This window comes from Eleutherodactylus coqui, chromosome 1 (assembly GCF_035609145.1).
Source record: "Eleutherodactylus coqui strain aEleCoq1 chromosome 1, aEleCoq1.hap1, whole genome shotgun sequence".
Lineage (NCBI taxonomy): Eukaryota > Metazoa > Chordata > Amphibia > Anura > Eleutherodactylidae > Eleutherodactylus > Eleutherodactylus coqui.
Genome location: NC_089837.1, coordinates 521367863 through 521380217, shown reverse-complemented (window position 1 = coordinate 521380217; position 12355 = coordinate 521367863). Strand labels below are relative to the sequence as shown.

Sequence of the window (12355 nt, the reverse complement as noted above, 5' to 3'; positions counted from 1 at the left end):
CTGTGCGCACACACGCTCATTGATTACTATGGGCGTTAGCGCACACAGAGTGCTGGCTGCACGGTCTGCTCCGATTTAAGGGGTAACGCCGCTTGCTTGGAAAGCTAAGTATACGAAATAGTTCTCTGGACTCCAGGACCCTGCGGTATAAGCCTCATACATTAGTCTACGGTGTTCAGAGCTGGTGACAGCTTCTATTTAAATATATCGATTCCATTTACCAAACCGAGTATAGAGAGAAGAAATGGCGCCTGTAACCACCCCCCCCCCCCCATCACGGTCATGACAAGCAGCACTCCATCCCAAATCATAAGTGTTGTAACTGTGACCCATTTTACATTAAAAATGAATGGACTGTGTACATAGACTAATTACCCTGAGTTGGGCCTGTCTACACCAAACGGATTTTAATTGCGAATTCCCCAAAATCGCCGTCCGTGCATTTGATACACGGGCAGTGAAATGCATTGGGCTCCTGCCGGTTCGATCACACTTGCGGGAAGGAATGCGGAAGAAAAATTGCAGCATGCTCTGTTTTACCAACAATACCCATGCATGGGCTCCATTAATCTCTATGGACGCGTTCCATCCGCAGTGCATTGTGTACGGACACGGAATTCAGATGGTATAAAAAAAAGCAGGAATTTGTGGACAGACAATGCAGGACGGAGTCTGGAGACAACACACCATCCAGACTGCTACCTGCAACCACCGCTGGTCCTTCTGGGCTCTTCCTCCACAAGAATGAGTGTTTGTTTTTTAAAGTGGTTTATACTACTTCCAAAAATGTAGTATAACCCAGCCAAGCTGAGAGCAGCATCCCGTCCTGAAGGCTCTCAGAGCAACTCTTGCCATGACAGCACAAGAGAATGTCGCCTGGGTGGTTATCAGAGTGATAAAAGGGTGTTTACAGGGGGGTAGGCAACTTTCTGATGTCCTTCCCTGCTTGGGTTCGTTCTTCCGCACAAACAATACACTGTCCCCCAAATTTACATCCACACGGAAAACCGCACGTGTACGCGACCACTTTGCTTCTGCAATCATACGCAAGTATTCTGCTGTGGATATCTGCATGTGGAATCTAACCTGTTTATATGAACCCGGCCTTATATGCCGCATTATACCCCAGAGCTGCACTCACTATTCTGCTGGTGGAGTCACTGTGTGCATACATTACTTATCCTGTACTGATCCCGAGTTACATCCTGTATTATACTCCAGAGCTGCACTCACTATTCTGCTGGTGGAGTCACTGTGTGCATACTTACTTATCCTGTACTGACCCGGAGTTCCATCCTGTATTATACCCCAGAGCTGCACTCACTATTCTGCTGGTGGAGTCACTGTGTGCATACTTACTTATCCTGTACTGACCCGGAGTTACATCCTGTATTATACTCCAGAGCTGCACTCACTATTCTGCTGGTGGAGTCACTGTGTATATACATTACTTATCCTGTACTGACCCCGAGTTACATCCTGTATTATACTCCAGAGCTGCGCTCACTATTCTGCTGGTGGAGTCACTGTGTACATACATTACTTATCCTGTACTGATCCTGAGTTACATCCTGTATTATACCCCAGAGCTGCACTCACTATTCTGCTGGTGGAGTCACTGTGTACATACATTACTTATCCTGCACTGCTCCTGAGTTACATCCTGTATTATACTCCAGAGCTGCACTCACTATTCTCCTGGTGGACTCACTGTGTACATACATTACTTATCCTGTACTGCTCCTGAGTTACATCCTGTATTATACCCCAGAGCTGCACTCACTATTCTGTTGGTGGAGTCACTGTGTACGTACATTACTTATCCAGTACTGATCCTGAGTTACATCCTGTATTATATCCCAGAGCTGCACTCACTATACTGCTGGTGGAGTCACTGTGTACATACATTACTTATCCTGTACTGCTCCTGAGTTACATCCTGTATTATATCCCAGAGCTGCACTCACTATACTGCTGGTGGAGTCACTGTGTATATACATTACTTGTCCTGTACTGATCCTGAGTTACATCCTGTATTATATCCCAGAGCTGCACTCCCTATTCTGCTGGTAGAGTCACTGTGTACATACATTACTTATCCTGTACTGCTCCTGAGTTACATCCTGTATTATACTGCAGAGCTGCACTCACTATTCTGCTGGTGGAGTCACTGTGTACATACATTACTTATCCTGTACTGCTCCTGAGTTACATCCTGTATTATACCCCAGAGCTGCACTCACTATTCTGTTGGTGGAGTCACTGTGTACATACATTACTTATCCTGTACTGATCCTGAGTTCCCTCCTGTATTATACCCAGAGCTGCACTCACTATTCTGCCGATAGCCCTCTCCATAGATTAGGGTTGCAAAATGTTGCATATTTATCTGCTCTTAGGCTAGACTCACACAGGTATATGCGCAAAAAAATATGCGTTTTTGCTCATATTGCTGTACTTTTCACTCTGGCGGGGAAGGGATGATTTTGCCGTTTCCCGATGTAAAACGCTATTTAGTGTAATTAGTTTCAGAGGTGTTCTTTTTTTAATGTGGGGGCTTCGGTGCGTATATGCGCACTACCATAGATCATGCTGTGTGAATGCGAGTGAATCCACTGAAAGCAATGGCTTCCATTGTCAGCGCCCTGTGAGTCCGCTCTTAGTCTCATCCCCTCTGGTATGGGATAAATGTCTGCAGGAGCTAGATCTGTAGCAGGTAGAGATGAGCGAGCGTACTCGGATAAGCACTACTCGCTCGAGTAATTGGCTTTATCCGAGTATCGCTGTGCTCGGGGCTAAAGATTCGGGTGCCGCTGCGGCTGACTGGTGAGTCGCAGCGGGGAGCAGGGGAGAGTGGGCGGGAGAGAAGGAGAGAAAGATCTCCCCTCCGTTCCTCCCCGCTCTCCCCTGCAGCTCCCCGCTCCGTGCCGGCACCCGAATCTTCAGACCCGAGCACAGCGATACTCGGATAAAGCCAATTACTCGAGCGAGTAGTGCTTTTCCGAGTACGCTCGCTCATCTCTAGTAGCAGGGCACGGCCTAGCTGCAACTCCAACATGTACTCTAGGCATAAATCATTACAAACTGAACAAAAGGGACGGCCATAGCTCAGAGCGTGTATTGTGGTCACGAGGTTAATAAGTTACAACATTCGCATCTCCAACACTGGACATTCTAATTCTTTTATTTTTACAGTCTCCATAGGACATATCCCACGTGGCCGGAAACATCTCCAGGGAAGAGGAGGAACGCTGCAGCTTCTTCAGGGGTCATCGGGCACAGATCTCCACTTAACGAACAGGATAAAACTTCTCATAGACTTCCGCCATAGGCCTGTTCTCTGAAGAAACAGAAATCAAGCAGGAGATATTAGTAATGAAGAAAAGCTAAAGATATCAGCAGCACAAAGCTCTCTGCTACAATGTATCAGTCTGGAGTTTGCACTGTTGAGCTCACAGAGCATTGTCTAGAGTCTAGACTGATATCCACTTCTCAGAGCAGGACTCAAGGCCCTTTTACACGGAAGCGAGTATCGCTGGATCGCTCACTGTGCGTCCGGCAGGGAGGCACAGAAGGTTCGGCTGCTGGCGCGGGTGACAGGTGAGTTGCAGCAGTCAGCAGGGGGGAGTGGGGGAGGGAGAGATCTCCCCTCCGTTCCTCCCCGCTCTGCCCCGTAGCTCCCCGCCCGCCGCCGAATCTTTGCTCCCGAGCGGGTAGGTACTCGCTAAGGGCAATGCTTGCTCGAGCAATTGCGCTTAGCGAGTATACTCGCTCATCTCTAGTCACCACTAAGGTAGTTAGCGCTCGTGCAGAGCATTTACACTGACAGACTCCGCCGTTGGATCGCGGGCTTCTTGCTCAGCGGGGAGCGTTTACACTGAACGCCAAGCAGTAGTTTTTAAGCTGACTGCAAGTGAGCGATAATCGGCCCGCGTAAATGGCCCACATCACTGTACAGGTTTACTACCTCTGACTGTAAACAAGAGTGTTCTTCTGGGACTACTGGTGACGTATCACCTCAGGATACGTCAGTAATAGTTCATCGGCGGGGCCCGAGAGCCACTCACTACTGTGCAAGTGAATCGAACTACACTGTAATACCAGGTACAGCCGCTATAGAATATGCGGCGCTCAATGCAGCTTGTCAACAGGGACCAAGAATGGAGACCCCTGCTTGGAGACATCTTGCTGTAGTTCCGTGGGCAACGGTGGAGCCGCTCGGGTGCAGTGTGGCCTCGCACGTTTTTTTCGCATGTTTTCTCTTGGCACGTACTAGGCGCACATACATGCTAACATAGTGCATGGGGATTGGTGGCACACAGAAAGTACGCATGTTATTGTGTACTTGCTGCAGGCTTGCACCGCATTCCGGTACACACATGGTCGTGTGAGCCCGGCCTAAAGTTTCCTTCACACAAGCAAGAAAAATCGTGCGAGATTTGTGCGTTGTGAGACGCACGCATATGAACTTCATTCTCTTTGAATGGATTCATACAAATGAGCAATATTTTCCCGCACGGCGCTGCGACGTGGGAAACAAATTGCAGCATGTTCTATCTTGTACGTGCTCTTGCATCGCCGCGCAATTGTTTTCAATGGGACTGGCGGCAGCATCACACCTGGTGCTAGGTGCATCCGATGCAAGGTCTCTCATTGAATACAACGGGAGAAACTCTGCGATCCTTTCGCCATGGCTGACAGCTGCGGATTGCTTCTTCCCTGGCTGTTTTGACATGACACAGGGGCGGGATTCACGGCCCCATATCGCGCTCGCCAGTGTGAAGTTAGCCTTAGAGTCACACATTTCCAAATTTCCTTATGCCAGAGGTGATTGAAAAAAAAATAAACCTGTGGGCCGCCTCTAGTAAAATAATGTATATAAGTAATGGAAAATAATTGGTTAGTGCGCACGTACGGGGTTTGCTGTAGATTTTGTCGCAGATCCGCAGTTTGTCCCTTCAGTTTACTGGAAAGGGTGAAATCTGCTGTGGATCTGTGGCAAAATCCACACCAAATGGTACAGATTAGCTGCAGATCTCTCTGCGGCAGAGAATCCACAGCGAGTGCGCCCGAACGCCTCCGCCTCACTAGCGTTTGTCCGTTAAACGGACCCATATTCTATGGTGCAGCACACACTAACGAGTTTTCTCACGCAGACTGCATGAAAAAAATAAATAACTCATCGCATGCAATATTCTGATCTGTTTCATGGACAAGACTTGCTCATTCAAGTCAACGGGGAGAGAAAAGAAAACGGGCGTCACACAAACTCCATCTCTGCGCCGGATTTTTTATTTTTATAGATGTAGAAAAAAAAAAAGAATTGGGCTTTTTTCAGTTTTTTTTGCAAAAACGTGAAAAGCGCGCGGCATGCAGAAAAAACAAAACCTGACACGCTGACCAAATACGGAGGCCACATGGAGCTGCACACACATAAAAAAATAAAAAACACGTATGATTGTGTAGATGTAGCCTGGACTTTTTTGGGGGGGGTTGTATGGACGTCCCCTTACTACCAGCCGCTGCATTTAGAGCTTATTCACACGGGTGTATGTGGATACAGCCCATAGAATACACAGCGTTTTCCCTGCGTGTATTTGTATTAGGGAGGCCCTTAGCTATAGGTCATTTTCTGAAAGTTGAACATTTGCTGCTCCCACCTCCTAACTGGGCCATGGAAAACCTCAGCTCAATCGGCCAATTGTTGGGCGACCCTCAAACACCTTGAAGTTGGAACACAGTATACCCGTTACGCAATTATTAATTCTGTTCAAAAGCGGATTCCTCTTCCGTATCTCCACCATTTTCTTTTTTCTTCTTCGTTTGCCTGTCCACGGGGGATAATATCTGCAGCGATAATCCGGCCGTGGGTAACGCAGTGAACGGTTTCCAAAGGTGCTCAGCGCTCTACACAAGGAACCACGTTAAAGTGCCGCCGCCGTTAATAGCAATGTTACTTTTAAAGCAGGAAGAGCACCGCGTGCAAATCACATACAATTATGTTACGTGTGAATTAGGTTATGTTAAATCAATAGTGCCGGCTTAACTGAGCAATGCTAATTAATGAACACTTGTAGTGATTTCCATTATTAAGGCCCATTTAGACACAACGATTATCGCTCAAAATTCACTCAAAAGCCGTCTTTTGAGAGAATCATTGTGTGTAACTGCACTGAATTCGCGCAGTTTTCGTTAAGCTCATCTTCTGCATCCCACTTGTCTTCTGCTCGGAGCGCAAGGTGATCGCTCAACGTTTGAGCAATCACCCTGCGCTGTAAATTACGATTATCGCTCAAAAGAAATCTTCTGAGCGATAATCGTTGTGTCTTAATGGGCCTTTAGTGCTTATAAGTAGAGATGAGCGAGCATACTCGAGCGAGTAGTGCCTTATGCGAGTACCTGCCCACTCGTCTCTAAAGATTCGGGTGCCGGCGGGGAGCGGCGGGGGAGATTTCTCTCTCACTCTCCGGCCCCCCCGCCTCACTGCTGCAAATCACCTCTCACCCGTGCCGCCACCCGAATCTTTAGAGACGAGCGGGCAGGTACTCTAATAAGACACTACTTGCTCGAGTAGTTTGCCTTATCGAGTACGCTCGCTCATCTCTACTTATAAGTGATTATAAATAAAATAACCCAAAAATTTTTTTAGCAGAAAAAGTGAATGAGGGTCGCCCGCAGTTGTCCGATTGAGCTAAAATTTCACGCAGATTGTTTTTTTGTGGATTGGAACGAGGCAGGGGAGTGGGAGCTAAACTTTTAGAAAGTTGAAAAATAAGGGCCCCCCTATTCACTGTGCGTTCTACGCACAAAAAACGCAAGAAGGACCAATAGATTTTTCCCGCCCTGCGTATTCAGTGCATATTTCTAACGCTCCCATATAGACTTGCATGGGTGAAACTAAATATGTACAGGAGAGGTAGCAGCATAACAGGCGCTTCCAAAGTATTTAAGAACAAGAACTTTATTGTTTCATCCTTTTAAAACAGGCAACGTTTCGACCTTTTACGGTCTTTCTCAAGTCGATAAGAAAATGAAACAGGGCAAGAGGTCCATGTTCCAGGATGGACCTCTTGCCCTGTTTCATTTTCTTATCGGCTTGAGAAAGACCATTAACCCCTTGAGTGGCACGCCCGGAAATTTTCCGGGATGAGCTCCACTGCTCATAGCGACATAGCCCGGAAGATTTCCGGGCTCTGTATCACTATGGGAGCTGCAGAGCACAATGCCATAAGCTTTGACATTGTGCTCTGCCTGCACTGTCCCACAGAGAACAAAGCAAGGGCTTTGAAAAACCAGCAGAAGATATTGTCGATATGCCGGCAATCTCCTGCTTTGTTTACAGGTTGCCATAGAGACCATCGGCTTGTCAGAAGCAAGCCGATGGTCTCTGTGGCAGGGAGAGCTTGGTGCTTGGCTGTCAGAGGACAGATAGGTACCAGCTCTTACAGCAGAGATCAGAGAAAACCTCCGATCTCTGCTGTGTTAACCCTTTACATGCCGCAGTCTATGTGACTGCAGCATGTAAAGGGCTGTCACTGCAGCATGTAAAGGGCTGTCACCATCGGACCCCTGGAATGTGATCAGGGGTCCTGATGGGTCCCTGTGGAAGTCCCCTAAAGGGACAAAAAAAAATTTAAAAAAAAAGTAAAAAAATTATTAACATTTTTTTTATAAAAAAACACTTGTCTCCCTTTACTTTGTAAAAAATCAAAAATACAATCACACATGTGGTATCCGTGCGTCGTAATGACCCAGAGAAGGAAGTTAATACGTTATTTAACCCCTTAATGACATGGCCCCTTTTTTTCTTTTTTCCCCATTTCTTTTTTTCCTCCCCCCTGTTTAAAAAAAATCACAACTTGTCCCGCAAAAAACAAGCCCTCATATGGCCATGTCAATGGAAAAATGAAAAAGTTATGGCTCTTGAGACGCAACTGCAAAATTAGTTGAAATTCAATGATTAGACCATTTTAAAAAACCTGCCCTGGTGGGTCTGACAGGGTGGTAGGAAACCCGCCACTCAAGGGGTTAAAGGTCGAAACGTTGCCTGTTTTAAAAGGATGGAACAATAACGTTCTTGTTCTTAAATACTTTGGAAGCGCCTGTTATGCTGCTACCTCTCCTGTACATATCTAGTTTCACTATGAGTGGTTGATGATCCAGAACCCGCTGGTGGCTTGGCATAGTGTGCGTAGGTGAAACACAATTTTTTCCCCCCTGATTTTGCTGATTGCACTGGGCTGATCTGAGTGCTGCTGACTGCTTTTTTCTCTTAGACTTGCATGGGTGATTTTAGTGTGTTGTACGGGCCAAAATAGGACATTTTGCTATTTTTTTCACGCACATGAAAAACGCATATTTGAACACCCAATGCAAGCCGATGGGATTTATGCTATCCGTATTACGCGCGTAATACAAACCAGAAATACACCCGTGTGAATGAGTCCTTAGAAAACACCACAATAGAGTATGTGCATTTAATAAAGTGAGATCTCTCGCCCAGCAGCCTCATCTATGAGTGTTAGCTACAAAGAAAGTGTCTCTCTGGAGGACCAGAACATCCATGTATGACCAGGACATCTCACAAATATGAATTAGAGCTGTGTAATACTTCAATCCCCCTGTGGTGGCGCTGCAGGGAAATTAAACCCTTTCTTTCTCCACAAATTACAGCTGATCTCTGAAGGTCCCAACATCAGAGGACGGCTGTAATAAAGGGGATCAACCACGTCTGGTGATCAGTGACCTACCCTTCTGTGGCACGATCTCCGGGTGCCGTTTCAGGTAGTCAAACAGCTCACGATCCCGCTTGGCATACTTGTAATTCTCATACTTGGTCAGATGATACCCGATGAATATACCGACGGTGGTGTAGAGGATCTGCCGGTGAACACCTGATGTACAGAGGAGAAGCACACGAGTCAGAGCTCATCCACTGAATATAAGAAGATATACAGTAATAGAAATCTATTCTTACAACTGGCCTCTCTTAAAGGGGTTGTCCAGCTTTAAGTTACCGATGGCCTAACCTCAGCACAGGCCATCAATAGCAGATAGATGGGGGTCTGCTGCAGGGGGCCAAGGCTGCCCAAGTGGTTTGATGGAGGGAAGGGGCTCCCTCTGTAAGCCCATCAACAACTCGTGGGGTGCCGATGAGTTACCATGGCAGCTGGGGACCTAAAAACAGTCCTATGTACCTGCGTCTATTAAATTACTGCCTGTCAGTGTAACACGGACTGATATAATACACTCCAGTATAGAAGTATTACAGTGTATTAAAGAAGAGATGAAAAAAATTGGGTGTCCACGTCCCCAAGTGGGACGAAGGCCTCCCTCACAAGAGCGTCTGCAGAAACGCAGCGTTGAAACGCTGCGTTTACTGCAGATTCCGCCCGGTTTCAGCAGCGCCGCCATTCTTTATGAAGCCAAGGATGCTGGAAAAAAAAAAAAAAGTAATACTCACCTAGCCGCTGCGGTCCGGGTCGCGGCCGCTGATCAGGGCTTCCCTGAACTCACAAGTCTATTGTTGTAGGCCAGGTTTGAGAACCCCGCCTCCAGCAATAGATTGCTGTGATTGCTTCTCGGCGCTGCCTCAATGCCCAATCACAGCCCTTTATCAACTGTCCGGGCCAATCAGAGCTGTCCCCCCCCCCCCCCCCCAACACACACAGGACCCCCGTCCATAAGACCCCCCGCAACACACACAGGACCCCCATCCATAAACTACTGACCCCTCCACCAACCCCCAACACACACAGGACCCCCGTCTGTCTGAGTACTGACCCCTCCCCCGCACAGGACCCCCGTCCATCAATTACTGATCCCTCCACCAACCCCCAACACACACAGGACCCCCATCTGTCTGAGTACTGACCCCTCCCTCCACACAGGACCCCCATCTGTCTGAGTACTGACCCCTCCCTCCACACAGGACCCCCATCCATCAACCAGTGCCCCCCCCCCCCCCCCTCTGTGACACCGGCCACAATAGTGGCACAGTACCACCAGGTTGGGGGTCTGTCATCTCCGATATATCGGGGTACAATGTAACTTTGCCCCCTACAATAGGATGCTACAAAGGTGTAGCTGGGAGATTCGGGGGGCCTCCCTCACCCAGAGGGCAGTGCGTATATATAGGGGGGCTACAGTATTGGGGTCACCACCTGCAGATAGTGAGGGACCCCCAGCATGGTCATACAGGAGCAGCTCTAATATCGGGGTGCCCTCAGATACACTCGGGGTGTCGTTGTGTCTCACCCGCCCGCATCACCGGGTAATGATTGATGGCGTTGTGTAAGATAGCGGATATATAACCGAGGAATCCGAGGTACAGGGAGTTCCTGTTCACCACGGAGGGCGGCGGTAACGACCGGGCCTCGTCCGGCATCAACCCCATCCTTCTACGGTCCAAGGACACCAGGGAACAACAATAACAGACGGACGGGAAGGGGGGAACGTTTAATTCCTTCCGGATGGAAAAGCGGTCGCTGAGCGAAGGTTCCGCCTGCAGGAGATCACGTGACCTCTCAGCGAGCGGTGAGAAGATGACGTCATGGGTCTGGCTACTCCCAACTTTCCCACAGTCAGAAGGCCCGTAGCAACCAATCAGAGCGTAGCGTGCATTCCCACAGAGCCGCTTCAGAAATGAAAGCGGAGCTCCGATTGGTTGCCACGGGCAACAGTGTTAGATAACTTGCATCCATGAGGCCCAAGATATTTTTTAGATTTTAATCGTTTTAAACTTTTTTTTCTACATTGATGGAGGCGCAGGGTCTTACCAGCCGCTGGCAATAGCTGTGATCAGCGCCAACACTGATGTGGCTATTAACCCTCCAAATGCCCAGATCCCAGTTCAGGGGTCCCAAAATACCCTCCAGGTGCCGTTCGGTTGCCATGGCAGCCCTTATATGAAGCCCTTCATTAGGATACTTTTAGAGAAGCCACATCCTTAAGGGGTTTATTACATTGTAAAGGGCGGCTACAGCGCTACAAGATGGCCGGACTTGTGTCACACAAATGGATTTGCAAAATGTTTTGCATTAAAATCGCACATTAATTTAAATGCCAATTTCAATGAACGGGAACACGTTGCGATATTTCCCTGCACCGCAATGCGTGAAAAAAAATTGCGCATGTGTTTGATTCATGAATGGGGGTCACATGTTTGTGCGGCTCTCGCACGCTTTTCTCAGCCGTGTGACATCAGGCTAAGTGTCTTCAAACTAGCAATAAAATCGCGCAATTTCTGTGCAATGCGAGAATGCGCGAAGAGCAGAATTATGAACCCCAGGCTTTCCAATGATTTCATTCCTATTTGTGATGTTTCCTGCCCGGCGATGTTGCGAGATTTGAAAATTGCGACATGTCCCATCTTTGTGTCTTGCGCTTTTTGTTATCGCTCATGTTGCCCTATGGCGCCTGTGATTTACCGCATCATAGCGCACAAACTTGCGATGTTCGTGTGATGTGTTTTTAACATACAAAACTCGTCTATCGCGCGAGAAAATCGAGAGCGGCGGCGGTGCGAGGAGCGATGATTGTACAGGAAAAGGCTCAGACACCTCATCAACAAAAATACGATACTGCTGCGGTTTCTATGCAGCGACATCGCGATCGCCAGTGTGACGGAGTTCAAGAATCGCCTGTTATTTCCTATCAGAGCGTGAAAAAACGCACATCGCCCTCGCAACGTCCGCAGCTTTTCCACATTAAAAATTGCATAAAAATCGCACCATCGGTGCCCGTCTACAGCTGATTCAGCATCCACAGCGCTCCCGGGGTGCGCCACTAGGGTGGAGCTCTTGGTGATGGTGGCACTAAGCATTCCAGGGCGAGGGGAGCACTGCAGATGCTGAAATCAGCTGCGGATTTTTATGTGGTTCTTGCGGAAATTTCCACTGCAGAAAAAATTTGCAGCATTTCCGCTACTTGTGAACGAACCTTAATGGTCACGGGCGGATCGGATCTGCGGGATCCTCAAATCATGCCACCCGTAGGAGAAGATGGGCGTCTGCAAATGAATTAAAGCATCCGGATTAGTTTTGCGGACCTTTTGGTCTTGAAAAGAAATCGCAGTGCGCTCCATTTCAGTGTGGATCCCACACGGACGGCCTCCATTGAAGTCAATGGAAGACGTCCGATCCGCGGCCCGTCTGCGGATTGCAAGCGGGCTGCCGATTCTGCAAAAACTCCACTGCGCATGTGCGGCGGCCACTGAACAGCGCTTCCGCACACATCCGCAGTGAAGAAAATGAAGACCTGCAGTGTCCTCAGCTGCGGGCAGGTTCGGATTCCACTGCGGGCTCCTGCGTTCGGAATCAGAGCCTCCCATGGACATGAGGCCTAAAAAGGGTGA

The 12355-nt window shown here is 48.3% G+C and overlaps 1 protein-coding gene across 2 annotated transcripts; it reads right to left on the bottom strand.

The window, feature by feature from the left end:
- Positions 1-3096: 3096 nt before the first annotated feature.
- NDUFC2 (NADH:ubiquinone oxidoreductase subunit C2) lies at positions 3097-10502 on the bottom strand. 2 transcript variants are annotated; one of them, XM_066588256.1, is made up of 3 exons: positions 10315-10502; positions 8751-8894; positions 3097-3340 (listed from the first exon to the last, which is right to left on the bottom strand). In XM_066588256.1, the coding sequence occupies exons 1-3, from the start codon at positions 10394-10396 to the stop codon at positions 3291-3293; spliced, it is 276 nt and encodes a 91-aa protein (XP_066444353.1). In that variant the 5' UTR covers positions 10397-10502; the 3' UTR covers positions 3097-3290. The 2 variants fall into 2 exon arrangements, with proteins under 2 accessions (XP_066444353.1, XP_066444352.1); XM_066588255.1 differs by having other exon boundaries at positions 10258-10493.
- Between the last annotated feature and the right edge of the window lie 1853 nt (positions 10503-12355).